The 27,083-nt window shown below is 46.4% G+C and overlaps 1 protein-coding gene across 2 annotated transcripts; it reads left to right on the top strand.

The window, feature by feature from the left end:
* The first annotated feature begins 1 nt into the window (after nt 1).
* LOC144170766 (proton-coupled zinc antiporter SLC30A5-like) lies at nt 2-27,029 on the top strand. 2 transcript variants are annotated; one of them, XM_077700755.1, is made up of 17 exons: nt 2-142; nt 312-408; nt 485-564; nt 640-762; nt 2,874-2,940; nt 4,476-4,646; nt 7,125-7,212; nt 8,350-8,426; nt 8,550-8,723; nt 10,945-11,227; nt 13,622-13,833; nt 14,863-15,020; nt 15,546-15,675; nt 16,721-16,886; nt 21,979-22,214; nt 23,642-23,770; nt 26,732-27,029. In XM_077700755.1, exons 3-17 carry the CDS (start codon nt 515-517, stop codon nt 26,915-26,917), a joined length of 2,250 nt encoding a protein of 749 aa, XP_077556881.1. In that variant the 5' UTR covers nt 2-142; nt 312-408; nt 485-514; the 3' UTR covers nt 26,918-27,029. The 2 variants fall into 2 exon arrangements, with proteins under 2 accessions (XP_077556881.1, XP_077556880.1); XM_077700754.1 differs by lacking the exon at nt 312-408 and having other exon boundaries at nt 9-142.
* Nucleotides 27,030-27,083: the final 54 nt, after the last annotated feature.

Here is a 27,083-nt window from a genome sequence, read left to right on the forward strand (position 1 = left end):
CGTCTAGCAGCAATGGCGACGGCCACGGCATCGAATCCCTCGTATTTGTGAAACGACGTTTGAGCATGTGTTTAGCGTCCCTAATTTCGATGCACGCTCGCACTTAAAGCGCTGGCCGAATGTACTCGAGAACCAAACCCAGGCAAGTTTGATTGTACGTTCTCGGGTGCTTTTTATCTCTAACTGACGAAGCTGCCGTCACGAAAACGATATCCATCTGTCGAGTGCCTTTCGATTAGCCGGCTGGAGTCATTTTTGAGCAGCTGTCCCAAAGCCAGTGAAATGCAACCTCTTTGCACTTTCGTTTTCAGTGTGGGGCGAACATAACTGGTTAACGTTTATGCCGATCATCTATTGGCCGGGACTCTGCGGAGCGGTCTGAGTGACGAGTGGGCATGACGGACGAACGTAAACGTTGCAGAGCACTTCGCATGACTCCAAAATGTGCGATGTAATGGGGGCTGCTACACCCTCTTGTGTACAGGTGCCATGCGCCGGGCTCTATAGATTAACCATGGACAGGCTACCGACTCACTACGGCCGTCAGGGAGAACCGCGATCGAGGTAAGCCGATCTGGTTTTGTCGTGCTCAGTCACAACCTCAGGAGTTGTTTCGTGATCACGGCTGCCTCTGTGCAGGTTCAAGGGATACGTGGCGAGCCTCGTCGTCTCCAAATGCATCCTGGCATATGCGTACTTTCTCTCTTACAATGTCCTAAATTATATTCACGTTGTACAGTACCTCTTCATCGCACGATTTATGTAAGTATGGTGCACTGTTGTTCTTTAATTAAATTAAGGGCCGTACGCAGTGCCAGAGTTTAAGTGGAACTCATGTGTGTTATAGTTTGTATTTATCAAAAAAATTAGTGATGCACATTCAGAGGCCTTTCACTACGTCCCAGTAAAAAAAAAATTGCACGATATAGACAGCAAACCATTGGTAGCGGCACCCTAACGTTGGGAAGGGAAAGGGAAGAGAGAGAGATTAGTTTAAGGCCAATCTGAAACTACAAAATGTAGCAGCCCACAATCGCACCTGAAAGTTCTTTGTTCTAGCACCTGTAGCATTAGCATTTTCACTTTGCAGCACAAGCCCCTTTAACGGGTTCCAGAAAAGAATCTGCCACATCAGTACAGGAATCGCAAAATGTTTTATGATGCCTCACCTCATCTTGTTGCTCATCAATTTTATTCAATTTCAAAGCTTCATATTATCATGTGTTACGCACTCAGTTTGTTCCACCCATTTACGCACATTTTATCACAAGAGAAATACACTCGAAAGTTTCATTCCCCTCGTACCCTCGTCGATTTGGTGAAGCCAGATGGGACAGCATTCAACAGATTGAAAATGTGTCTAAATCTGTGTGGGCTGACCATGAGCGGAGAAGGCCTAACTACATTTACCGGGAAATAGGTGAAGAACAGAATTTTGAAAACAGAGAAATTCGAAGCCCTTTAGTCTAACGACAAAGATGGTTGAAACACGAAGCTTTACTCTGGTGCAAACCGAGTCGAATCAAAGACCTGTCTCGTGATTCGTTCGTTGTCTTTGATGATGATGATTCCCTTGAAGTGTTTCGCACGTACCCAATAGGGAGAGATTGGCCAGGGATAAAGTATTGACTGTGCAGCTGTGCTTGGTGTGCCTTTATGGAAACTGATTGTGTAACCTGGCTATCCTGCAGTGCATTTTTGGCATAACGATTTGGATTTTGGACTTTGACTTTTGACTTTGAAGTCATTGGCTTTTGACCAGAGAAAGCTTCGAGTTTCAACCATTTTTCACTTCGCCTGCGATCATCATCAGAGAAAGTTATCTTTCCTGCAGTGCATTTTGGCGTGACATTGAACGCCATCAGTGAGGCAAAGAAACCTATGCTTTAAAATAGCACCGCACTACACCACAAACTAGTGTGATGTCACTGCGGTAGTTTGGAGGGGGCCACGACTTCCGCATGGCATTTTGGCTTTATCCTAGCTTCCCACATAATCTAAGCTCCACAGCTCCAGTGAATAGTGAGCTAAAGGGTTCAACTACCCACTGCAGCCACGAACAAGATTTTGGCAAATTCACATCAGCTTCCTTTGACATCTTTGGCTGGGCCGTCTCGGTGATGGTTCAAGTGCCCATGATCACAGCCGACTTTGTTGAACCCTTGCTGTCATGTAAAAATATCTCTCATTGGCAGAATGAAACCACTCAGATGAAATAGTTGACGAATAATGTTGCTATCAGCGACAGCAATCAATGCAAAGTTGGGTCGAAAACTAAAATAGAAAAATGAAACGAAGGCTGAGGGAGGGGCCGCTCCTGGTGTGCATTTCCATAGGCACTATCCACTTATGCCTAACACTGTGGCTGCACTGTTACGCTTGTCTCTATTTTTGCGCGTGCACGTAGTAGTCAGCAAGGTTGCTCTTATCACATCATGCACGTGCATCACAGAGTGTGTGGAAACAAGCAGGTTCGTGATTTAGAGGCTTTTTTGGAATGCAGAAGATTCGAACTACATGCGATTGTTCAGTGTGCCAAATTTCGATTCCCCTCCCTTTATAGTAACATAGCAGTAATCTCAGTCGACAGAACATTTGCCATGTAATATATAAAGCTTTTGTCTACTGTTTCATGCCCTGAATGCTCGCGTAGTGCATCTCCAACCTGAGATTAACATCCAGTGAAGCAGGAAGAGAGCTAATAATAGGAGAAATACCTGTTGCGGTTGACTCGTTCTTCCAGTGTGACAACATAAAGTGGACTCTAGCTGCTTTTTTTTTATTTTCTTTACACCATGGATGCTTTCTGATTTTCTGAATTGCAGTGCAGGGAGCAGCCATATCAAGTTTTTATTCATTCCCATCTTTTGCAGTTCTTCTGCAGCCCTTGTGGTCATACAGAAGCCCTTCTCCAGTGGATCGAAACTCAGTTTTTCGCAAGTAAGCTCTGGCTGTTTACGGTCAGCCTGTAGAGTTTACATTTTGGTGTTACCTTACTGACCAGGCATACATTTTCTTTAAACGGACAGACAACTGATTTTTGTGGAGTGCATGTCCTTCCGCTCATATGAAAGCTGGCGTTTTAAATACTAGGGTAACTGCAAGGGATTTCTAAATGAACAGGCGGAAATAATTTTGATTTTTGCACTAAAATTTCTAAAGTCTGGAAGGTGGCAACATGAAGTGTCTAAAAATGACCGTACCTCACGTGTCCCAACAGTTCCATCAATCTAAACACGATTCAAAAACCCCCTGAAGGAATAGGAGAGGTTGCATATTATTGTTGTTTTAGCCACGGGGACAAGTTTTTGAACACCTCTTTTAATCTCGCATGCAGTTAAAATTATGTTCCAGCGACTGTCGTGGTTGCCAGCGTTGCTTTTGGCGGGACACGTATGGCTGATAGATCTAGAAATTGCAATTTGAGAAGTTATAGTGTGCTATCAGCAAAATTGTTTCGGGTTAAGGTGTTTTAAGTGATGCCCTTTCATTTCAAATAAAGAAAATATACTCGACAAATAACGGTTGTCTGTCCCTTCAACCTCCGACTTTTCATGAAATAAACAGAACAAGATCGCTTTTTCTTTTTTTTTTTTACATTATGGCAGATTTCGAGTTGTTTATGCTTTGTTAAAGCTCCTCGATAATTCGCATCTAATGGGCTCCGTATTTTGTGCCCTGTAAAACTGTGTTTTGATTCATCTTTGTGTGTTGTGTAGGTATTTATGTTTGCCAGGCTTGGTTTTACCGAAGGCCGGAAAAATACTTTATTTGTAGCACTTTAATACCGCATTGTAAACATTAAAGAATAGTATTCAGTGAAAAAAAAAACTCCATCCTGAGCGTTGGAAGATCTTATGCACTGCTTTGCATGCTCAAGCAGGATGCAAGCTGTCAGCAAATAAAGCCATTCCTGTCAGACGCTGACTAGCAGCAGCCAGCTAAACTGATTGCTGACAATGCGTCTCTATGTATGCAGCACAAAAGAAAACTAAGCAAACAAGAATAGTTCATGACAGTAGCCTGTGCAAGTTGGTTATTCGTGGTGACATAAAACAGCGGTACGGGCAAAGACGAGAAAGGAGCAGACAACACACGGAGTTTGGTGAACCCGCTTTAACCAAATATTACGTATACTGTGTGGCCCTCTGCACCAGTAGCTCCAATGAAGAGGGCATTGTTTTGTGGGGTGGAAATGGAAACCGTCTGGCAAATGAGGTTGCGCGTGCTCTGTTCTCATCACTCTGGGGGGGTGCTTTTTTCATTCAACGGAGGGCACAAATCAATACACTGAGCATTGCGTTCATCTTTGTTCCCTGCTGTACGTTGTGATTTTGGCATTCCTTGCAGTCCAATTTAGCTTGAAAGAAAGATAAAATTTCCGACAGTGGGTTTGTCCCAGTCACCTGTGGCTTTTTTGGTCGTACGAGTTGCGTTTCTGTTTTGTTTGTTCGTGCTCCCCTCCTGATCTGCAGTGGCTACGTGTGGTCCGCCATGCTGTGATCAATTCCTCGCTCACCCTTTTGGAGCTCTTCGGTCTCACCCTGTGTGGCCCATTGCGCACAGTACTGCTGACACAGCACAAAGACCTTTGCGTCGTAATCGGGATCAAGGCTCTCTTCACAAGTGCCGGCGGACCCTCCAAGGTGAGGGGAATTACGTTCACCCTGCAAAAGGTTTTGCTATACACTCTGGTTAACAGATCTGGGGTCAGTCCCATAGTGAGAACCAAACTGTTACCAATGTACCCAATGCACCCAGCGTATCTTTATACGTGTTGGTGCCTAGGTCTGGGGCTTGAGGGTTGGTGGTTTGTTTTTCATTGTAGGCGTCAACAGGGGTGCAGTGACACACCTATGTAAGCTGAGGGGCACATAACAAGTGTGGGTTGCTTCAATAGCAACACATTTATTTCTCATGAAAAAACAGTGTTTTGAAAAGAGGGTAGTATGTGTGTGTCTGCTAGAGCTGTGACAAGAAAAAGTAAAAAGAAAAGTAGGCAAGTTTTCCAGATCCAAATAGCAAATGCCAGATGTACTTAAAAGAGTACTGACACGAAATTTTCGTGTTACGTTTTTTTCACTGCTATGCGTGCCTACCAGCCCACTAATCATAGAATGACAGATTAGACGGTCGAGCGCAGCATAAACATTCATTTACGGCGTCGTTTATTCGTGTCAGTTTCGGTTTCGACAAAACGAACGCCGAGCGGCCACCATCACAGGAGGTATCACGTGACGTCACCATTCTTGCCGTATCGCTGCTGCTCTGGAAGCGCGCGCGAGCGAGTGCATGTGCGCGCCCAGACCGGCCGAGGTCTTCGCCGTCCCCACAGGCCCGGGCAGCATGACGTCAGTCGCAAAATCGTGGCGTGTACACACGCCCGAGAAGCACGCGCCAACCACAGCCAGCGCGTCGGCTTCGTCACGGGAGCCCCGACGTCGGCAGTTTGGGGCAAGTAGCAGATGATGTCATGTCGGTCCACTCTGGGCTTTCTCGTGCGGGCGAAGATTAAAATGGATTTTAGATATGTTTTGCTGAACGGTTGCTGTTGAAACTTGCTGGGAGATATCTCCTAATAAAAAGGAAACGTTTTACATAGTTATCTCAGCTTTGAAATTTCGTGTCAGTACTCCTTTAACACAAAAGGAAGAGTTTGATATACTGTTGGTTGTGGGATCAGCGAAGTTACTCTTAGCAGAAAATGCTCTCAAAATGTGGTTGCCTATAGCAGCTGTAGCTAGCCGCAGTACCAAATTTCACGCCTGAACTACTGCAGCGTTGAAGTGAATACTTGAGATTTTTTGGTTGTCAGGGGTATTATTATTGCATTTTGGCTGTTGTTTTTTGTATACATATAAATAAACGCTGAGATCACAATGCCACGGTTGATTACCTCTGCTGTTATGTAATCGCGTTTGTAGCACTACATTTATCTCCATAGGCGCCTTGATTTCTACCTATTCCTTAGTAGCTAAGAAGGGTGTTTCATTTTAACCTTATTCATACACTTCTGGGAAGTGTGAATTCGTCCTTTGTAATATTTGCTGAATATCTTAATCGAAACATTTAAATTTTGAATATAACAACTTTTATGGTACTACATTTAAGGACATAGTAAAGATATGGCATCATTTTATTTGTGGCTGAATTATCCAACACTTCTGTTACTATAATATACCTAAGTAGTGAACATATATGTGTATATACTGCAACTAATAATAGATGCATTTCAGATCATGGCTTATTAATAATGCTTATTTTTATGTCTTTTGGAGCAAGGAGGCTTGTAGAAATGAAACCAAAGCTCATTCAGTTGCATTGAGCCTATACCTGTTTGCTGAAATCTGCATTTCAGTCCAACAAATTCAATGAGAAAGTCACTCTTCATGTTGGACAACGATGTTGGCACAGCTGCTGCTGTTATGCACAAAGTCTGTCGTTCTTACCCTTTGTCTATCCATGTCTGCACTCATCCTTTGCCACTCATCCCAATAGCTTAATCTGCTTGGCAAAAACTTTTTGAGTTGATTTTTCGGGGGGGAAAACATCTGAAGGTGCCTATGCATGCAGGTATTGGTGTACCTCAAGCCTCATAAAGCGAATGTTTATTCTGCTCTGTAAGGCCAAATTTTAATTTTATGATGTGCTCACCGCTTTTATATTCACACACTCCTTGCATTGCAAGGTTAGTGGACCCTGCATGGTGAACTTGCCCAAATCCTGTCCCTCTGTACACCAGTTGGTCACCACAGAATTTTTGCTAACAGCACAGCTGTTTACAGCTAGTTCCGTTATCGAGCGTTACCAGAAAATTCAGCCCAGCTGAGCGCACTTGGGCGTGTGCCTCTTGAGGAGCACCCGGCATCAGCCAGCTCGACCTTTGAGAACACTCAGCCCAGCATTCGTCACATGAACTCTTGTGTGCTGTTCTCCTCACCAGTTCACGTGCATTCGCGCCGGAAATGGGGAGCGCAAGTGCTTAGTTAGCGCTACAGACGCCAAGTTCACAAAGCTGACACTCTGCCACCCCTTTTGTTGCCTGCATCTGTGCTCAGTATGCTGACAAGCTGCAAATCTCATGAAGCTCTTTTTGTGGCATTGTTTCTCTATTTCTATTACAGTTCAGGGGAGCGGTGTGTTTTATACTGGCCGTGCTATCACTGCTGTTCCTCGACTTCGATGACAACCAAGCCTTGCCTACAGAGCACCGTATCCTTTTCCTCATCTTGAGCCTCTTCATCACTTCTTCCACGACCAAAAAAAAAAAAAGAAGGTGTTATCACCAGGTGGGGAAGCAGCATGAACTGGCAGCCAGTGTGACAGGACTTTCAAGTGTACTTTGGGCTCGATTGATGATATCACTATGTTGTATTCCAGCAGCAATCACAGCGATGTTCAGAACGTTGCTCAGCACATTGGCACAGCCTAGCAGTCTGCAGCCAAGTTAGCAAATCCATCTGTCCCTGGAGACATGCAAACAGAGACGGATGCTCCACATCTACAGGCAGAAACACTGGCAGGAAAAATAAATTGGGTATAGCTTGCAAATGGTCACTTTCTTCATATTGTATACCACAAATTCTCCTTTTTATGTGGTGTGGCCAAACCATGCCACAGAGCCCGTGAACAAGTTAAAAATGGTCATCCTGTGAAATTGCTCAGGTTCACACAACGATTTAATTTTTCTGCAGTAAAGGGGTTGTCACCTACTTCATGCATGCGTTGGTTTTGTGGCTGTCTGAGTTTTTAAGGGTGCCTAGTGCAGGCAGGCATTGTTGTGGGAATCCGTGTGTTGAAACATATGGTTGCATGCCGCAGTTGTGCTCCGGCCCAGGCATCCTCTTTGCCCTCTTCGTCTGGAATGATTCCGGGGCATCCTCTTGGGCAAGCTGTTCTGCTTTCGTTTTCCCGGACCGGGGTGGTTTGCGTCACTCATCTAATGTCTGCTTTGGGGGGAAGCTGACTTCTCTTGAAAAATCTTCAATACACCCACAGCAAGCCAACTTGTCCAGTTAACGTCCGCATTAGCTGCCAGTATCAAGCTCGCTTAGCAAAAATTGCACTGTCGAGTGCAGCATCAGGTACCACAATTTTTTGTCTAGCAACATGCCTCTTGTAGGTCAAGTCCTTTGCTTTTTTTTTATGTTGTTGTAGTTGCCCAGTTCTTTTCTAGCGGTGTAAGAGGAATAAGTGTTCTGTGGTGTCCACGTCATCTCTATGGGTGTTCAAGAAGACATGGCAGTTGTATGATAGTGTTGTTAAATGTTAAGGTGTGCATTTGTGACCAGTGCAGTGCGAACAGATTGCAGAGAAAAAGAGGATTGTACGTCCTTGACTGGAACGCAGCTGAGGGCTACCAGCACCATGGCGTGAGCCACGTCTTTTACTACCTAGTTTCACTTCTTGGGCTTCCAGATCACAAGGTGAGACTGTTCTTCCCCTGCTTTGCCTTGTCATGAATCTGGACATCAGTGTAGGCTGCACGCTGTCAGGATGAAAAGTCGTTGCTACGATTTCAGTGCCAACTTCTCCTCTTCTTCCTGCAGGGTGGTGTGCTGCTACTTGTCACGACCCTGTGCATGCAGACGGGTTTTAGGACGCTTTCTCGGAAGCTAGCCGCCGACATTCATGGTGCCAAGCGGCTCAACGCCCTGTCGAGCATCGTGTCGACGGTTCTTTTAGCGCCCCTTCTTTTATTTGTGCGAGTGCCCGCCACAATGGTGAGTTTCTCTCGTTCTGTTTCCTAGCACCACTTTCTCTCAGTGCGATAAGTGCCTCTGTGTTTAATTGATAACCCAATTGACTTTTGCTTCTTCTGCTACTGCTGGTTTTTTTCTTGTCTCTACCTTTTTAAAGGGGCCACAGACACAAAATACAACTTTGTTAAATTTGGAAGAATTAGCCTTTGGGAAGTCAGTGACAGTCAACCCATGAAAGTATGACAAAAAAAATGGGAGAAATGTTTGAAAACTTCCAAATTTCGCGCCAAAGTGATGTGTTAATGGTAGGGATGGGCGAATATTCGGTATTGTCGAATATTCGATCGAATAGCTCTCTATTCGTTATTCGCTTCGATCCGAATGCAGGTATTCGATATTTTCGAATTATTCGATGCTCCCGAATAGGCAGCTAAAAGCCAAGCTTTTCGGTCAAGCTTTCCGAGAGTTACCCCAGGCTTGGCTCAAGACCCACCAACGCGGACATTTCTATTATCAGTGCCGGCACTGCCGAGTTGCTGCCTTGCCTAGAGGTTCGACGAAGCTCTCGGCCGCCAGCACACTTTAGGTTAAAAAAAAAGGCGGCACTGAAACGACACCGCTCCGAACATAGTGGCACCAAGCCAGCAGACTTGTACAGGCCGCCATTTTGAATAGGCTCGCTCAGTGCGGCAGTACGCCTATGGGTACGCCGCACTAAGCGAGCCTATTCAAAATGGCGGCCAGCCACTTGCGCTTTGCTTGGCTACGGCCGAGGATACTAGTGGCTACAATACTTCTTTTTTTTAGCGGAGCTCCTAGGCGGCGCTTAAACTTGTGAATGAGTAGAGTTCCTGTATATAGCTCCCGCAGGGAGCTAAGAGTCGCGCGACCCTTTTCCACGCGCCGCCGTGATTGCGACACTCCGGTTATCCATGCCGCGCAGAGAAGCTCCCACTACGGCTGCGCCGCAGCCGCCGACGCGGGCGGCACCACGCCCCGCCCAGGAACAGCAGCAGCAGAAGCGTGAGGCGCCGCCAACCGAAGCGCCCCCACCGCGCGTCGGCCGCCGTCGGAAGCGTGGCGGCGAGGCTCCTTCACCCGCGACGGGCGGCTTTCCCGCAGCAATCCGGATAACAAAGATGGCGGTCGGTCGCGCAACTCTTAGCTCCCTGCGGGAGCTATATACAGGAGCTCTATGAATGAGCAGCCGGCGGAAACTGCTGCACCTAGAGCATGTGGCGCAACAGGCATTTCTTCATGAAAACTTGTGAATACAGCAAAGGAAAGCTGTGTGTAAGATTTTGCAATAAATGTTCAACTGGTAATAGTTTTGCACAATGCTGTGCCTACGTGAGTTCTAATTATTAGAAAAAATTGTGTACATTAGTCAGGTCACAAGTTGCTCATTTGTCTTTGTGATTTGCAATGTGTACTATTCGAACTATTCGATTCGTAATTATTCGACCAAATCACTATTCGCTTCGAATTCGCTTCGAACCTCAAAATCTATATTCGCCCATCCCTAGTTAATGGCAGAAGTGGCATAATATGGGCCAGCGCTAAAAATGCAGTTTTCAGTGTGATAACTGCGTGTTTGTGTCCAAGGGATACTGATACGATCAAATGGAACTAGAGGCCCCCCTAGAATTGGCCAGTCATGTTTCTTACCGGTGGCTTAAATCGGTGGCTGCCTATCACACGTACAAGTTCCTGCGACGTCATAGAAAAGTTGCCGTGTAGCGGCTTGGGGGTTTTCACTGCTTCATACGTTTCCCTTAACATCTCTGTTATTCCCTTGAAGTTTGTGATAAAATGGTGTCATTGATATCAGGACAATCATTGATGTCATTGTTATCAGGACAAGTTTGGGTTAATAAACCAAACATGTATTTCGTCTTCATGGCCCCTTTCACATGTTGTTCGTTATTAGGCGCCGTGCTGTTTTGTCTCCACATTTCAGCTTCCATAAGGCTTGAGATTTGGCCCTGGTATTAGAATCGGTAGCATTTCTGTCTCTAAAGGATGACCATTCTGTCAGTGTGGCGTGGGCAATCTTATTCTCTTTCTGCATTTTGACTGGGTAACGAATTAGTTTTTTTTGTGTGTTTGTTTATTTGGGTTTTTTTGCCTTTTGTCTTTTTATTTTGTCTGTAGTCATTTACTTTTCGCAAGATGCGAATAACGAAAATCAAACGAACAAACGAATCAGTCAGCCCTCAGCCCCTGACGTCCTCCTCCACAGGGGGAAGAGGCCTCCCAGGCGCCCTTCTTCCTGCTGCCGCTCTTCTTTTCCGCGGTGGCCGTGTTTGTGCTGGACTACTATGTGGAGGCCGCGTGCACCCTGCGTATCCACTCCTCCACCACGGCTCGGCTTGGCTCGCTGACCGTCTTCGCGGCCTCCTTGCTGCTGGCCTGCTCTTGGAACATGAACGGCTCCATGGGCGGTCCTTGGGCAAGCCTGGCCTCCTCTGGGCAGCATTCGCTCTCGGGGGGCCTTATCTTTGCCTGGGTCATGTTTGCCTTCGGTGAGTGGCCTCTTCCCAAACTATTTCCAGTGCTGACTGTTTCTGGGGGTTCACACTGTGCGTTGCATCAGTTTGTGGGGCTAGAAATACTGAGAGCTCTCGGAAAAGAGTTGAACGCCGTCTCGTTACTAGAGGTGTGCAAATAATGAAATTTCAGCTCGGGCCTGCATTGAATCAAGTTGCCGATGCTATTACCATAAAATATGAATATAGAATGGATTGTTGAATAGCAGAATTTTTACATACAAAGAAGCTCAGTAAAAAAAAATACCATTATTGCATTTTCCACCGGGCCAAATGTACCAGAAGAACAGTTTTAGTTCATTTTAAACTGTGGAATTCATTTGCGCCTGCAACAGTAAAAGAAAAAGTGCCCAACAAGAGGATGAAAAAAGAGACACAAAGCCGTGTCTTCCTTCTGTCTTTTCGCATCCTTGTCTTGTTGCGCTCTTTTTTTCATTCATAGTAACAGCACAAACAACACGAGACGAAAAGAGGGCACAAACATAGTGCCCTATCGTTCATTCTAGCTTTTTTTATTGTAAGTATGAACCAACTCTTCTAGCAATGCATTTTATTGAACATATGTACATGTGTAAAGGTGCCACTTTTTTTTTTTTTTTCTGCTGACAAAGTTGGATGGAATTTGGCAGATTTCGCCAAAGTTGGCAGATTTTGGCAAAGTTGGCAGATTTTGTCTTGGCCTAATTTGTGCTGAACGTGCAGTAGGTGCTACCAAATGAATTCGGTTATGACTCGTATCTTTGTAAAATGACATGCCTAGTTAATCAATGATACACGTTTAAAATAGCTCCGTAGCAGACAATGTTGCACCGTCCAGATATTCAGCCAGAAAACCGGTCATGCTCCACTCCCAACGCTCCCCCCTGTACAACTGCGAATGCTCAGATTGTGTGCATGCTGCCATCTTGCTGTAATGGCAGCTCTTTACTCAATTTGGGTTTAAAGATTGCCTATTTTTGCCAGTCTATTGCAGCATGCTCTGTAAACCTTTCAGGCTCCATATTTTGTGCCTGCTGCTGTTGATTCACTGAATTTGTCTTTCAACAGTCGGTATACTATCACTGTGGCTGTTAGGTTTATTCAGCTTGTGCCAATGATAGATGGCATTGTAATATCTGTGAACAAACCTCGCTTTATTGCAGTATCATTTAGTATCGATTGCTGCCCAACTAAAAGATAAAATGCACACTTATTGCTTTTGCTTCCCCTTTTTAAAGACACCTGCTCATGCATAATGCAAGCTTTCAAAAAAAAAGGAAGAAAATGGAGAGGTGGGGAAGAAAAATTTGGAAAAGGCCGAATTTTTTAAAGCGCAAAAAGTTGTCGCAAAGGCTCTAAAGAAAACTTCTTGGCACCATCTTAAAGCAGACAAAACGACTAAAGCTTAAACAACTGTTGCATGCTGTAGAATACATTGAAGAGTTACTAGACACCTTAAACAGCAGCCATGTTGTTAAAGTTTGATTGTTCTCTCACTGTATGTCTGTACATGGCACCTTAAGGTGGAAAATATTGTCTCCAAGAGGAGTGTATGTGAAGCTCCACCGAATGGTCACTCTGTCCTAACAGTCACTACGCTGGCATAAGGCCAAAAAGCGTAGAAGGCTTTTGGTTGGTTGTGTTCCTGCACAATTTTCGAATGGAACTCGCTTAAGCTACTAGTAGTGTACGCATCCTTCTGGAAGGGATATTTTCTTATGATATGATGTATTTCTTGCTCTAAGAAGGAATTTTCTCATATGTGCATACGCTGTCACCGTGCATCATCTTCTACATCAACATGACCTGCTGTTACACTGAGGTAGGAAAGGAAGAAGGGGCACCAGTGCAATTCAGCGGCTTATGACATACACCAACTGATGTGCAAATTTGACGAGATTAGACTGACACCACAATGTTTCCTATTCCTCCAGTATGTCTGGCTCCCCAGTCTGCACCTCATAGTAACGGACTGAGGAGGGGTGTTTGTACTGTCAGCGTCAAATGAAACGCGAACACGACGATATGAACCGGAACACACAAATAGCGCGATTTCTTTCCCTGCAAGCCAAAATGACGCGTGGCTTAGTTACAAAAACAAAGTTGGGAAATGTGGATTTCCATCATACCAATAGCAAGCCATTATACGAACTCTGCGAACAGTATTTTTCGATTTTGCACATTCTGGTTCACATTTTCGTGTTCGCGTTTCATTTGACGCCGATAGCACATGTGTGTCTGGTTTTGTAAACCCTCATCTCGTCCCATTCTGTGCTCATACCAACCCTTTTGAAGGAGGAATCAACACCAAATCTTCTGTCGCCTAGGCTTTGTGCCCCCTCGGGTGTTCATGTGGCAAAATGGCCGACAGCTGTGCCCTCTCCCCGACAGCCACGCTGATCCTCAGCGCGCCCGACCTGAAAGGCACCAAGGGCACCCTGGTGGGCTACTCCTCGGGCGGGGACCCCCTGTACCACTTCAACGGCGACGCCTTCCACGTGGGGCCGGGCTACTCCGTGCTGTCGGTGCTCCGGTCGGGCCTCACGCAGATCATGAAGGAGTCGGACTCAAGGCGTATCTTCTACTTCCTCTGCATCAACCTGGTGAGCACCCCCGCATTTGGCCCGCTGCTGGGTAAACAGGGGGGGCACGGGGAGCAGAGGGCCTCGTCTGGGTACCTCTGAAAAAGGTGGTGTGCAATCTGCAAAGAGGTGGCTGTACTATATGAGATGGACTGTTTATGATAACGTATGTTGAGGGAGCCACGAAGGGAGCCACGGACGGATAAGCACTTACCTGTGTGCATCTCTGCTTGACCCTCTCTGTGTGGTGCAAAGTTTCATGATGCTTCACTATAAGTTTTACTGCACTACCTACAACCAAAACACGCACAAACCAAGCCACATGTACACCCTGCTTTTCAGGTATTCTTTATTTATTATCACTCAAACGGGTGCCACCTAAGAACACAGGCATGGTATTTATTTCAAGTGTCTTTTTCAAATAAGGTGCTGATGCAGTTTTCTCAGAGTAGGGTACGTGGCTTTGGCTTTGTTTTTAGGGGAGCGCATCTGCCATGCCTTGGTGCTTGAAAGAAGAGATGCCCTGCCAACATTGGGCTGGGGCCAGGCAGAAGCATAGTTGATGCTGCGGATACAGCATGGTCACAAACGACACCTTTGTTACCCCTTTTTTTTTCCTAATGCTGCCTTTCTTGTTAGTAGCGATGCGAAAGGTGGTTGCACAGTGTTGAGGTAGAGACAACTAGCATTGTAATGGCCCACTATGTCGAGAAATGTGAAAATGGAAAAGGCAGTTATGGTCATCACGTCATTTCAAACGGAATGCGCAAACAAGAAGACCTCTTCTTTTTTCTTTTCTTTTTCCCTGCTTACGGCCAAGTTATGGCAAAGAGAGGAGTGCACACTGCATCAAATGACTGGTCCCCCCCCCCCCCTTTTTGTTCTTGACAACTCTGAAACATGCCCAGCAACGTGTGTGTTTGTGTTTGGGGCGTCCAGGACACTGAATCAGCAAATTGAACCTGGCGCCTGCCTTGCATTTCCATGTGACGTTGGGCTGTCGGCCGGCTTCCTAACGCATTCCCCTGGCCTGTTCCGTTCTCGCCCCAGATGTTCACGGGTGTGGAGCTCCTGTATGGCATGTGGACCAACTCCCTAGGGCTCATCTCGGACGGGTTCCACATGCTGTTCGACTGCTCTGCCCTCGTGATGGGTCTTGCGGCTGCCTTGCTGGCAAGGCGGGGCGCCACGCGAACCTTCCGCTTTGGGTGAGTCTGCTCCCCTTAGCATTGCATTCAGAAAGAAAGGCGGCACAGATTTAGAGACAAAACATGCACAAATTACTGGATGTGAGTTGCTGGAGGTATACTGTGTACGTCCAGAAATGTGGTGAAGGTTGTATCAGTGATACATTGGTGGCAGTTCTCGCCTCGGAGTTTGAATTCTTGTTAAAGATGGCTTCGGTTTCTTTGTTTTTCTTTTGGGGATTTTTTTTTTAGCTGTACATGTTACGAAACTTGCTGCACACGTTCAGCTCTTGGTTTGTATTTGAAGATATGGCTCCGAAATAAAATCAGTTGAAATAGCATAAAATTCTGTTAAATTTGAAATGGCTCGAAATATTGTTCTCATTAAAAACTTTGTTCGCAACCTTAGTAGCACTGCCAAGCTTTGAATGCCAGACATCCTTCCCTGCTGCACATTTTCCATGTCATGCACGCTAATAAAGAACAACCGTGAAGGTTTCCCCAATGTCATGTCACGGGCTTGTTGCTCTTGTTGTACAATTTCAGGTACGGCCGCATGGAAGTTCTGTCGGGATTCATGAACGGCCTGTTTCTGGTAGTCATATCCTTCATGGTCTTCAGCGAGGCAGTCACGAGGCTCTTTGATCCTCCGCAAGTCAAGACGGAGCGCCTGCTGGTGTGTTTGCAGTTTGCACTGATGCCTATCATTTGAACGTAGTTTGTAATCTTTGTGCTAATAACGGGCTCTATAATTCTCTCTAGCCACATAGGTTTAAACTGATGGGAGCATGTTCTTTAATCTTAGATGAAAACAAATGAAATACTCCAACCAAGGGCTTTATTCAAAGCAATGTCTTGAATAAGCAATTTTTGATTACAGTGTTTGGTTGGAGTAGTATTACATTTGTTTGCCTCTCTGTTTTCACCCAGCCAGAGTTCTTCTGTCAAAGATGTTTACATTCAGTTATCTCCCAACAACTCAGAGTAAACGTCTGTGCTCTGTAATTGTTGTAGACCTGAGTCATAAAATTGCTAGTTTGTGAAGAGCGGAATTTTTGGTTTTGGAGGAAGTTCGCTTCAGCACAGGAGCAGCCTGCTGCCAAAGCAATTTCCTGATGCTTTGCGCAACTCCAGGCTACTTTACGTAAATCTACCACAAACTGTTGGTGTCAGTCCAGCCCGCATTACTGGCATATTTGTAGAACAGCATCACAGCTTTGGGTAACAATAAAGGGACCTTGAAGGTAAGGGGAAACTTAGCTTTACTAGAGAGATTGGTTCGCACACATTTTGGTACAATTTTGTTGGACAGGAAATGTTTCTGGAATCTGTAACGAATCGGTGCTCAAACAGGTGGATTTCAAATTACCCACTTACTGCACCACATACATGATGGCAAAAGCCCCTTGATGCACTTGGGGTAGCGGTCAAAAACAATCAGCCAGTACATTGACTCGGCAGGCATGTGTGGAATTCTTAAACGCTGATTTTTCGAACTGCCAAGTACTTCGGACATTTTAAAAACAGAGTTGTGTAGTAAAAAAATGGGCACTCTTCTGTGTGCAATTTTTCAGACTGCTTGATTGCTATAACAGACTCACCATCCCCCTCAAGTTCAAACAATATTTCGTTCACCAGGCTACAGTGTTACTGCACTCATCATGACGTACGAGCTTAAATGTCAATCAAACTTTTCTTTCATACTGCCTTTTTTTTTCCAGACTGTCTCTATTGCCGGCCTTCTTGTGAACCTCATAGGAATTGTGGCCTTCCGTCACACTCATACGCACAGCCACAGCGCTGGCCACGGCCATAGCCACAGCCATGGCCATAATCATGCTCACAGTCACGGACACAGTCATGCAGGCACCAACGCTAATTTACAGGGTGAGTAGCAACGTCTGAAGGGTGACAACACTGTTCCGAGAGCAACTTTAATGTAGCCAGGTTAATATGTGCCTACTGCTTGCAAACACACACCATTTCTTCTTACAGCCCTTCCTTCCTTGCTTTCTTTCTTTCTCTCCTTTTCTTTCTTTTGAGCACCCTGAAGAACTTACTAATGGCACTGTGAAGTTACCTCACCAAGTGTCCTGTGATTTTGTCTCAGAGCTGTTGATGTGTACACACATGTAAGGGGCTATGCTGGAGCAAAGTCCGTGCCTGTGTAAAAGCCGCATCTCCCAACCCAGAGGCCAAAGACTTAGGGAAAAAAAAAAAAAGGGAGAAATACAGTGGAATCTCGGTCATACGAATCTCAAGGGTCGGCAAAAATATTCGTATCACCCGAAAATTCGTATCATCAGAAAACGAGAAAAAATGGAAATGTGCCGCGCATGCGGCAGGCGGCGGCAACATGGCGTCGGCTCTTGCCGTGAAGAGGTGCAGGTAGCTTCAGCGACCGCTTCGAACCTTTCGTTAAAACGCAGCTCAAGATGTAAACTAAATTGCTCATGCGGTAAAAAGGAGCTGACAGTGTTGGAGAAAACTGCACTATAAAATATCATCCGCGCCAAATATCCGCCGCAGAGGTGGCCCAGCCAGCTGCTGCGCGCGCTTTCAAACTGCCGCCGTGAAGAGCGCGCCTCCCTATTGGCGCAAGTCGGCAGGCTCCTCCCACTGCCGCGCATCATTTTCCGAGCGAGGTAGAATCTGACACAGGGGCGAAATCGTCGACACGGGCGTCAAAAGAACAAAATCCTCCCTGTTCTGTGAAAGAACGCGCGCTCATCGCCGACGTGACGCACGCACACGAACGCAAGCGTGAACCGCATGCAATTCGTGCGCGTCGGCGTTGCGCGTGCGTTTTTCACGCCTGCGTCAGATTCTACCTCGCTCGGAAAATGATGCGCGACGCGCGCGGCAGTGGGAGTAGCCTGCCGACTTGCTCCATTGGGGAGGCGCGCTGTTCACGGCGGCAGTTTGAAAGCGCCCCGGACAGCCCGCTGGCCCCGCCGGAGATGCTTAGGCTTACCACGGTGGCGGATATTTAATCGGCGCTTTCCCTAACCGCGCGGACGATGCTTTGTAGTTTCGTTTTCGCCCACATTATCAGCTCCTTTACTGTACAAGCGACTTCATTTGTTTCTTAAGTGGCATCTTAACCCCTTAAGGGCTCATTAAACAAATATATTATGCACCAATATGGCCAAATTTTTTAATGATGTGATATGCTTCAGAAACGTGTTCAAAACACAAAAATATTTGCGAAAATTGTTTATAGTCGATAATCATGTTTAATTGGTCATTCTTTACCCCATATAATACCCTATATTTGGGGCATTTCTGGTGTATTCACAAATTAATTTCTGCAACTCCAGAAAGCACGGGTCGGGTTTGAATTGCCTTGCAGAAAACAAACAATTTCTTGATAGTTCACTTGAAGCTAGTTGAGGCTACCATCCGTGTGGTAGCGTTCAAAGCACGGCACTGCGCAGAGAGCCTTCTCGCACCACCTGCACCAGGTCCTGGTTTCCTTGCGGATGTTCTTGCCATTTACATCTCGCTTCATGTAGCAGACTACGCAGCGGCGTGTCGGTTCTTGCTTCTTCTCTGTTGGTGGTATGTGCGATGGAAAGTGGCGCTCACCAAACCGTTTTGCGTTCAGGGGGCGCCCTGGCCGTCCTTTCTTCTTGGTGCCGGTGTTGGGAGAGTACTTCGTGATGATCTCATCAATAAGCCTTAGCCTATACTCCAGATGAGATGCTCGGCCTCCTCCTTTCTGGTACAGAACGAATGAATTGTAGGTCGCCTCATCCAAGAGGTGTTGGAAGATCTTCTTGTAGGAGATCTTTTTTCGTTTCCGTGGCACTGAGTAGCTCGCCAGCATCTGATCTGCTCTGTCAACTCCTCCCATTGTATGGTTATAATCAAGTATAACTTCTGGCTTCAGGGTTTCTTTGCCCATTTTGTCAATGAATCGCGCCATTTCAGCACTATGTACTGTAGATAGAACCGTCACCAGTTTTTTGTCCATCCACTGAACAGCCAAGCACTTGCCCCTTTGAAAGGCAACCATCTCGCCTTTCTTGAGCTTTGCCTTGGCGAAACCAGGCGGAAGGTCTTTGCGAGTGGCTCGCGTCGTGCCATAGATGTCAGTTGATCTCTTCAAAAGAAAGTCAACCAGTTCTGGTGAGGTGTAGAAGTTGTCAGTTGTGACGCAGTAGCCTTTGTCTAGCAGGGGCTCCAGAAGCTTCAAAACAACTTTCGTCGCCATTCCGAAGGTTGCTGCTTCTTCTGACGAGATCTCAATGTTCGTTTCTTTCCCTGTATAAATTACAGAGTTCCATATATACCCACTTGAAGATTCGCACAGCAAAAATGACTTTATGCCAAACCTCGCTCTCTTCAGGGGCATATACTGTTTCCAGCTGAGCCGGCCTTTGAAGAGCAGCAAGCTCTCGTCGACACTGACGTCCCGCTCCGGCACATACAATGTCCGGTATTTTTCAAGAAGTGCCTGATAAACCGGCCAGATTTTCCTCAGATGAGGTTGAGGGTGTCCTTCACAATTTTCGATTGTCGTGTTGTCGACAAAGTGCAACATTCTCATTATTAGTTCGAAGCGGTTTCTGGACATTATCTCGCCAAAGACCGGAGTCTCAACCAGCCGATTCCTAGACCAGTACATCCTTTCATTTGGTTTTTGCACAATGCCTTGCAGCAACAGGAGGCTCAGAGAAACGCGAAGTTCTTCTCGCGTAAGTGCATACCATTTTCGGAAGCGAGAATGTTGTCCCAGCTTGCTAGAATTCAGAAGCTGAGAAGCGTACCGGTTTGTCTCCACGACGATAACATCAAGCAGCTCATCATCAAAGTAAGCTTCAAAGAGCTCAAGTGGATGAGGGGGAGAGCTTACTGTGATCTTCAGTCCCGTGAAACCCCTGAAATCAAACCGTGGAGGTCTGGCTGGGATGTTGTCGAGGTCTATGCGAAACCATTCACGGGAGCTAGCCATTGTATCATCGCTACTGTCTTCTCCTTCAGAGTCACTGTCCGTAAAAACGTCATCACTGTCTTCTTCACTTGAAGAATAAAACACTACGGTGGCATCCTTATCACTCTCGCTTTCATCGTCTGAAGAAGGAAGATTCTCCGCATCAGAACGCCGCACGGATGAGGCCATGTTTGTAAAACGCGCGGGAAACAAGCGCACACATTCCGCCATCTAGTGTGCAAACTATAATTTAATACCACCGCCAATGACGGAACTTGTGGTGCTTAAACATAGATGGCAGCACAGGTTCCGTAAATCCCCGTTTGACGACCCGGGCTCGTCAAAAGCCTGTAGGAGCATTGCGGAAAACTCATGACGACCACAACTCGTCATAAGCAAAATAGTGGCAACTGCTCTTGACGAGCGCAGGTCGTCATAAGCCCTTAAGGGGTTAAAGAGCGATCAGTAGCGGTCGGTCGAGCTACCCGCACCACTTCGCGGCCGGTGACGCCGCCATGTTGCCGCCGCGCGCAGCATGCGGATGGTATTCGCGGCGGCGTAAGCGCGGCGGCGTCAGTGCGCCTGCGGTGTGTTTTCATGAGCAGAAAACGCTCCATACGATTCACGCTTCAACATAATCGACGCGCAAGTGGCGCAGGCAACACGGCAAGGCGACAACAGGATAGGTATAGCGCGGGGCATAGGCGGAAGCGAGGAATGCGGAGAAGGCAAAATGGCGAGGGTATTCGCCGTCAGAAATGCGGGAACGCTTGTTTGCCACGGTTTATTCAAGAAGTATAATACAAAAAAAAGGAAGCTAGAGGCACCCCGAGCTGCAGCCACCGGAAACGAAAGGTACAGAGAGAAGCGATTGCAGCGGGAGATAAAAGAAGAGAGGGAGGAAGAACAGGCGTTGAGAGGGCGAAACGTTCGGCCGCACCAACACTCCCACCTCCCGTCCACGCCGCAGTTTTCTGCTCGCGCGTTCGTATCACCCGCACCGGAGTGATAAATGCGTACGGATCATCCGAATTTTTTTACATTGCAAACAATGCATTTTGGCCGGGGAATTTCGAAAATTCGTATCAACCGAATTTGTATCACCGAGATTCCACTGTACAACCAAGAGTTGTGTATCACAGAATGGTAGCCATGTTCTCACACATAATGGAGGCGTGCTTCTGCACAGTATGTATGACCCTAGCTGCCCTTACACTTCCTGCTGATTTGAAGCCAGGGCGGGCGCGCAGGTGTGCTTGTTGCCTTCAGAAATTTTAGCTCCTCTTGTGGGTGCACCAGCCCTTCTGCAAATCAGGAAGGAATGGGAATCGGTTGAGGTACTCCATCATGCTAGCTAATATCATTATGCTCAGGAGCATGATTGCCCTTGGGGCATTTGTTAATTAAGCTTAAATGTTTGGCCCCTGATCTGGAGAGGACAGGCTATCTCGATTGATGGGAGAGACAGGAGTAGGTGTTGTCCGAAATGATTGTGCCTGTACATATTTATTCGTGGTCATCAGTTGGTCAACACTTTAGCGTCATTGCGGAAACAACAGTTGTGCATTGAGTAAAATATTGGACGAGTTGAATGTGCTTGTAGTTCGCCATGCCGTCCACTGCGCCACTTGACAGACTTGGAGGATGCCTAGCAGCTTGAGCCACGCCATTTTTAGAGTGAATGGAATGGGGACAGCTTCACACTTAATTACTGTGAACACTCTCACTGTACACTGTTGCTTCGTGGCTTCCCAGTGCCAGCCAATTCTGAGTGCAGTGCTTACCTGTGATAGGCGCATTAAGTAGAGAATGCGCAACTCTCTCTTAACCTGTGAGACAACTTCAGCAAGTGAAAGAATACCCAGTGTGACTGCAACGTATCGAGTTGGATTCGCAGACTTGGGCTTCCCTTTGCAGTCACAGATGCCCTGGGGGTGTTTTCACCAGTCGCAATCATCCTTGCTGCATGGCCTGATGCAAATTATGTCGATCCACGCCTGAAATGCCTTGCGCCTGAGCAGTGCGCTCTGTGCACACGTGCAGGGGTGTTCCTGCACATCTTGGCCGACACGCTGGGCAGCGTGGGCGTCATCGTGTCGTCCGTGCTCATTGGCCAGTTCGGGCTGCTGGTGGCGGACCCCGTGTGCTCGGTGTTCATCGCGGTGCTCATCTTTGTGAGCGTGCTGCCCCTGCTCAAGCACTCCTCCATGATCCTCGTGCTGAGGACGCCCGACTCGGTGGGAGGGGCGGACCAGAAGCTGTCCTCGACCCTGGGCAAGGTGCGCACGTGTCAGCCACCCGTCCAACGAATGGAAAGAGATCTTAAGTTTGGGGCGTGCACCAAAAGGGCAAGGGTTGTGCTTGATGCGACAGTTCATTTGTGGCCATGCCATCAATTAGGCCGTAGGTATTATTAAGCAGCCAGTGACTTTAGCAGTAGCCTACGCATCTTCAGATGTTTTGGTGTGTGTGGGACTTGTATTTACGGACATCTTCAGGGCAGTCAGTACTGGGGATCCAATGCAGGCCTTGTTGGTTCTGAAGCACAACACTAGCCACTTGTCCTCTGCTGATAAGGAAATGAAATTGCATAGTTTTATCAGGTGTTGTGAAGTCCACAAGATTAAAAATAATTTATCCTATTTTTGTTCTACTCTTCTGCTGTTCCTTGGTAAAACCAAGTGTTTATCGCGTAAAGAAAAAGAGGGGCCATTTATGAAGAGCAAACTGAAATTTGTAGCACCACTGGAGCATGAACCAGAAGAGAGTGTAAATTGTTTGCACCATTTAGTGTGTTGCTTTTTGTTGTTGTCATTTTACAGAGAGGACTTCCTTCCTTTTAACGTAATAAATACCACACTCTGCGTAGATACATGTAGTGTTCAGGGTTGTCGGCTGTCATATATGCACGTGGTTATCCCTCTCAGAAATTCACAAAGTCAACCTCTGCAAGAAAAGGGGGGACCCCTTTCTTGCAGTAAGGGGGGGGGGGGGGGAGGTGTTTTTGCTCTGGCTTTTCCTTGGCATGCCAAATTGAAACGTGCATGTTATTTTCTTTGCTTACCTATACATGAGAGCCAAGTTGTGCAAGCTCTGAAAATAATTTCTCACTTTCTTGAAGCATAGTGTCCAGAGCCTATTACAACGTCTATAGCGGAAGCTTCCTCTCCCAGAAGCCGCGGAGCCGTACCAGCTCTGCGGCTCGCACAGTGCTACTGTGCACGTGGGCGGAAAATAGTACCTACACACACAACACTCTTCCCAGAGTTTGTGAAGGGCCAGCAGTAGCGGCGCTTGTTGAGTCTGAGACGGGGGAGAGGAGATCTTGGCAGTGGCGTCCACTTCGTCGGGACAAGTCGCTACATGAAGATCCGTTGGCAGCTGCCGACTTGAGCCACCGACAGCGTGGCGCCCACATGCTGACCGTTCTCCGGCAAGCTGTAACCCGTCCAAGGCAGCTTTTTTATACTAACAGCAGCGGAGAACTCCGCAACTTGCAGCATGCACGTAAAAAGTAGCAGCGCGCTAAATCGTAACGCCGTGCATGACAGTCTGACAAAATTTCAAGAGGGGCTGTAGCCCCATAAGCAGCCCCCCACCTCCTCTCCTTACACCCCTGTTTAGAGAGCATTAAGTGAAATAGGCAGTAATATTGAAATAAACCTGCTTCTGATTAGTGTTGGGGCCTATGCCCTCTTTCCCACAGGTTTTAAAAATTGAAGGCGTCATATCATACCGGAACGAGCACTTCTGGCACCACACCAGCGACGTGCTCGCTGGATCTCTGCACGTACAAATATCTAAGGACGCCAACTCGCAGAAAGTGCTCAGTCAGGTAACTGCTCACTTTTATTTTTGTCTATTTTAGCAAGTAACTGCCTTTTGTAGTACTTTCAAGTTATTGCTGGTAGCAAACAGTTGAACAAAATTTTTTTATATTTGTATATGCTGCATGTGAGATGTAGCTATTATATTGACATTTTTTTTTTTTATGGTCTCCTTTGAATTCATATGTACAGGTCAGCTGCATGCCCTGCATTTCTAACTTCGCCACTTCCCTCCTATGAGTCTGTTTCAAAGTTCACATACCACATCAATTCTGGCTTGCTGTATCTGTTTGAGTGTATTACTTCTGTCCAGTAGTGCAGCCTAAGACACAGCACATTGCAAAATTACGTTTCTGAATCGGTGAACAGCCGATATAGCCAATGTAGAAATTCTCTGTCAGTTAAGAAAGATGAGTATAAATTTGCAGCTAGAAATTTCTCCTATCAGTGCTGTGATTCCTTTAGGGAGTTCTTGTACGCACGGGCTGCGTGTTCCCAACAGGTAAAATAATTTTTTGCTTTGCTGTGCTGTGCATTTTGCCACCATATGTGGCACTGGATGCAAGATATATCTAAAAAATGACTTTTCGGCAGGACCGACCCAATTGCATTCCTATAGATAGTATTCACTGGAAAGTTTAGCGGACGTTTTCTTCGCTCAGCAATGCTGAAAACCACCATGACCGTGCCCGCTGTGCCTGCGCCCGCATCTCGCAGAAAAGAAAAAAACACCAGCATGCATTGTCTTCCGCGTTTCAACCTGATTCTTGGCGGTGGCGTCAACAGGTCTATCACTCACAGATAATCGCACTCACATTATGTGGCAGCGCTCTACTAGCCCTCGAGCACTTCGCATCCCTTGAGAACGAAACCGTGCCTGCTAACGAAAGCGACATGGCGCGCAGGAGGCCGACGCAGCAGTTTCCTGCAACCACAGATGTCGCCACAAGTGCCCTCGAATGTGTGGTTGAGTAAGAAAAACCGAATAATGGTTTTGAAGAAATGTTTCACGTATACGCTGATTTAGATATGATGGTAGCGTAGCAGCTAGTGCATGCGAGGCCATCTCTCGGGCGGTGCCGTGCCCGCACTGCCCACCTGGCACAAGCACTGGCGAATCACAAGGGTCCTTTGAACAAATCGCTTTTAAGTTTGGCTTCCACGCGGCAAAACTTTCGGCAACAATATTTGTTGTTTTCCTTGCATGGGTGACAGGCCTTGAGTGGCAATCAGCTTTTACTTACATACGCATGCGACTTGGTCCGTCATGACACAGTTGCGTGCATACTGTAGACTGAAGTTTTTACCACTCTACCTAGTTGTGCGACGATTTCAACAATGTCTGGTGATAAGTAGAGCGTAGGGTGCTGCACGTAACAGTGTTTGGCATCGAGGTATTACTTCACATTTGGTGAGGTATAGTTTGGAGCGTCAAACAGCTTGCTGTTGTCATGTGCTGTGCTTAACTCTTTCGTTAAGGCGGAAAGACGGCCGATTTTGAGTGCTTTCACAAAGCTATTTTTTTCTCTTGAGCTAGTGGACACATTTAGCATTGCTATGCATGTAATTGTAGCTTATAGATTGCTCTTACAAACACGTACCAGCAGTTTTGTGAAAGGTACAATTACTTACAGTTTATTAGTCAAATATTTAGAAAAAAACGCACAAAAACGTATATAGGCGATTGTAATGAGCCTAAAAATTATTCTAGGAATTCTAAGATATACAAATTGTTCCTACATTTCCTGGCTATGATTCAATATATATATCAACGCTGTACATCAAGTTTTGTATTTTTGTGGGCCCGTCAAACTAGTGGGACTGACGGCTGTGCCACTCCTCGAAGCCACTCGAGTGTAAGTCGGTCATACATCCAAGCACACATTTTTGTCTTCTGACACAAAATCTTTTTCACTTGAGTGGTAAAAAACTAGAAAAAAAAAATCCAGCGCTCTTGAGAAGTGTCGCGCATCGCTCCGTAGCGGTAATCTGACACGAGTGCCAGGCTATCATGAAGGTAATAACGCGATATGACGCGGCGCATTTGGCAAAATATCCGTACCGTACATTGTCCAGACCCTAAACATCAATGTAAAGCCGCAGTCGTCAGATAGGAAGCCTGTTTTGTTTATAAATACAGCGGGATGCCGTTTTCACACAACTCGCCACTACCGCGGGTTCAAATTTCACTCTTGGCGCAGTCTCTGCACCCGAAATATCAACAAAACATAATAAAATTGAAAAATCAGTTGTCAATAAATACGCCAGATGGTGTTAGTTGTCCGACAGGCGCCGTTTTTAGCTTTCGCGGGACGTTTGAAATCATCGGAACTCCGTGTCCGATGGACACCATTTTCACACAACAAGCCACTATCGCGGGTTCAAATTTCACTCTTGGTGCGATCTCTGCATGCGAAATATCAACAAAACATAATAAAATCGAGAAATGAGTTGTCAATAAATACGCCAGATGGCGTGAGTTCTCCACCAGGCGCCATTTTTAGCTTTCGCGGGACGTTTGAAATCATCGGACACCGGTATCCAATGGCCTATGGCGCCATAGTGAGAGAGTTAATAGTGTGCCAGCTCGGACAAGTACTGCCATCTCATGGAGCCCGACGTAACCAGTACAGTATCGCCTTAGCAACACAGACGCTTGGGCAAAAGCACGGCGGTGCACGTGCATAGTTGCCCGCATGCGTGCCATGCCAGTTACTACAACCTGTGGGACTTACTAATTCATGACCGACAGGGTTAAAATAATTCTCAATAAGCTCGTGGGTCATAAATTAGTAAGTCCCACAGGAGTGTGGTCAGGTGAGTGCCCCTTAAGTTACTCATTTTTAGACATTAACTTCTCGTAGCTTATTTACTGTTCTGGATAATTTTTTCACCCTATTCCTGATATCCAAAAGTGTGTAGCGCCTCGTTTGTGATGGTTGCTCTGTAAAACTCACTCCTGTGCACAGGTAACTTCGTTGTTCAAGGAACTTGGCCTGCAGCACTTCACGGTGCAAGTGGAAAAGGAGGAGTTCTTCCAACACATGTCTGGCCTGCGTGCGAGCACGAACTACTATAACAATGTGCTGCTGCGGTCGGCAGCACATCAGTCCGCTAACGGTGCCTTGTCTTTGTGCATTGTGAAGGCAGTGTAGTAGTGATTGCGATGAGAACATTGTTTTGTCGCACAGTTCTACGGGACCCTACGAATTTGTACAGTGCAATTTGTGTATAGGTTATCTCAAATAAAGCTATGTTGTAATAAAACTGTTTCTTTTTTTTATTGTTCTAATAGGAAGACTTGTTATTTTTTCTCTCTCT

The sequence above is a fragment of the Haemaphysalis longicornis genome, unplaced genomic scaffold (assembly GCF_048455015.1).
Source record: "Haemaphysalis longicornis isolate Haplotype H1 unplaced genomic scaffold, Haemaphysalis longicornis Haplotype H1 scaffold_2, whole genome shotgun sequence".
NCBI classification, from domain to species: domain Eukaryota; kingdom Metazoa; phylum Arthropoda; class Arachnida; order Ixodida; family Ixodidae; genus Haemaphysalis; species Haemaphysalis longicornis.

What these genes read in the sequence shown, in the direction of transcription:
- LOC144170766 (XM_077700755.1), top strand. Translation starts at nt 515, where the DNA reads ATGGACAGGCTACCGACTCACTACGGCCGTCAGGGAGAACCGCGATCG. An exon ending in CAGGGAGAACCGCGATCGAG is followed by an intron (nt 565 to 639) that starts GTAAGCCGATCT and finishes GCCTCTGTGCAG; the next exon opens with GTTCAAGGGATACGTGGCGA. An exon ending in GTGCCGGCGGACCCTCCAAG is followed by an intron (nt 4,647 to 7,124) that starts GTGAGGGGAATT and finishes TTTCTATTACAG; the next exon opens with TTCAGGGGAGCGGTGTGTTT.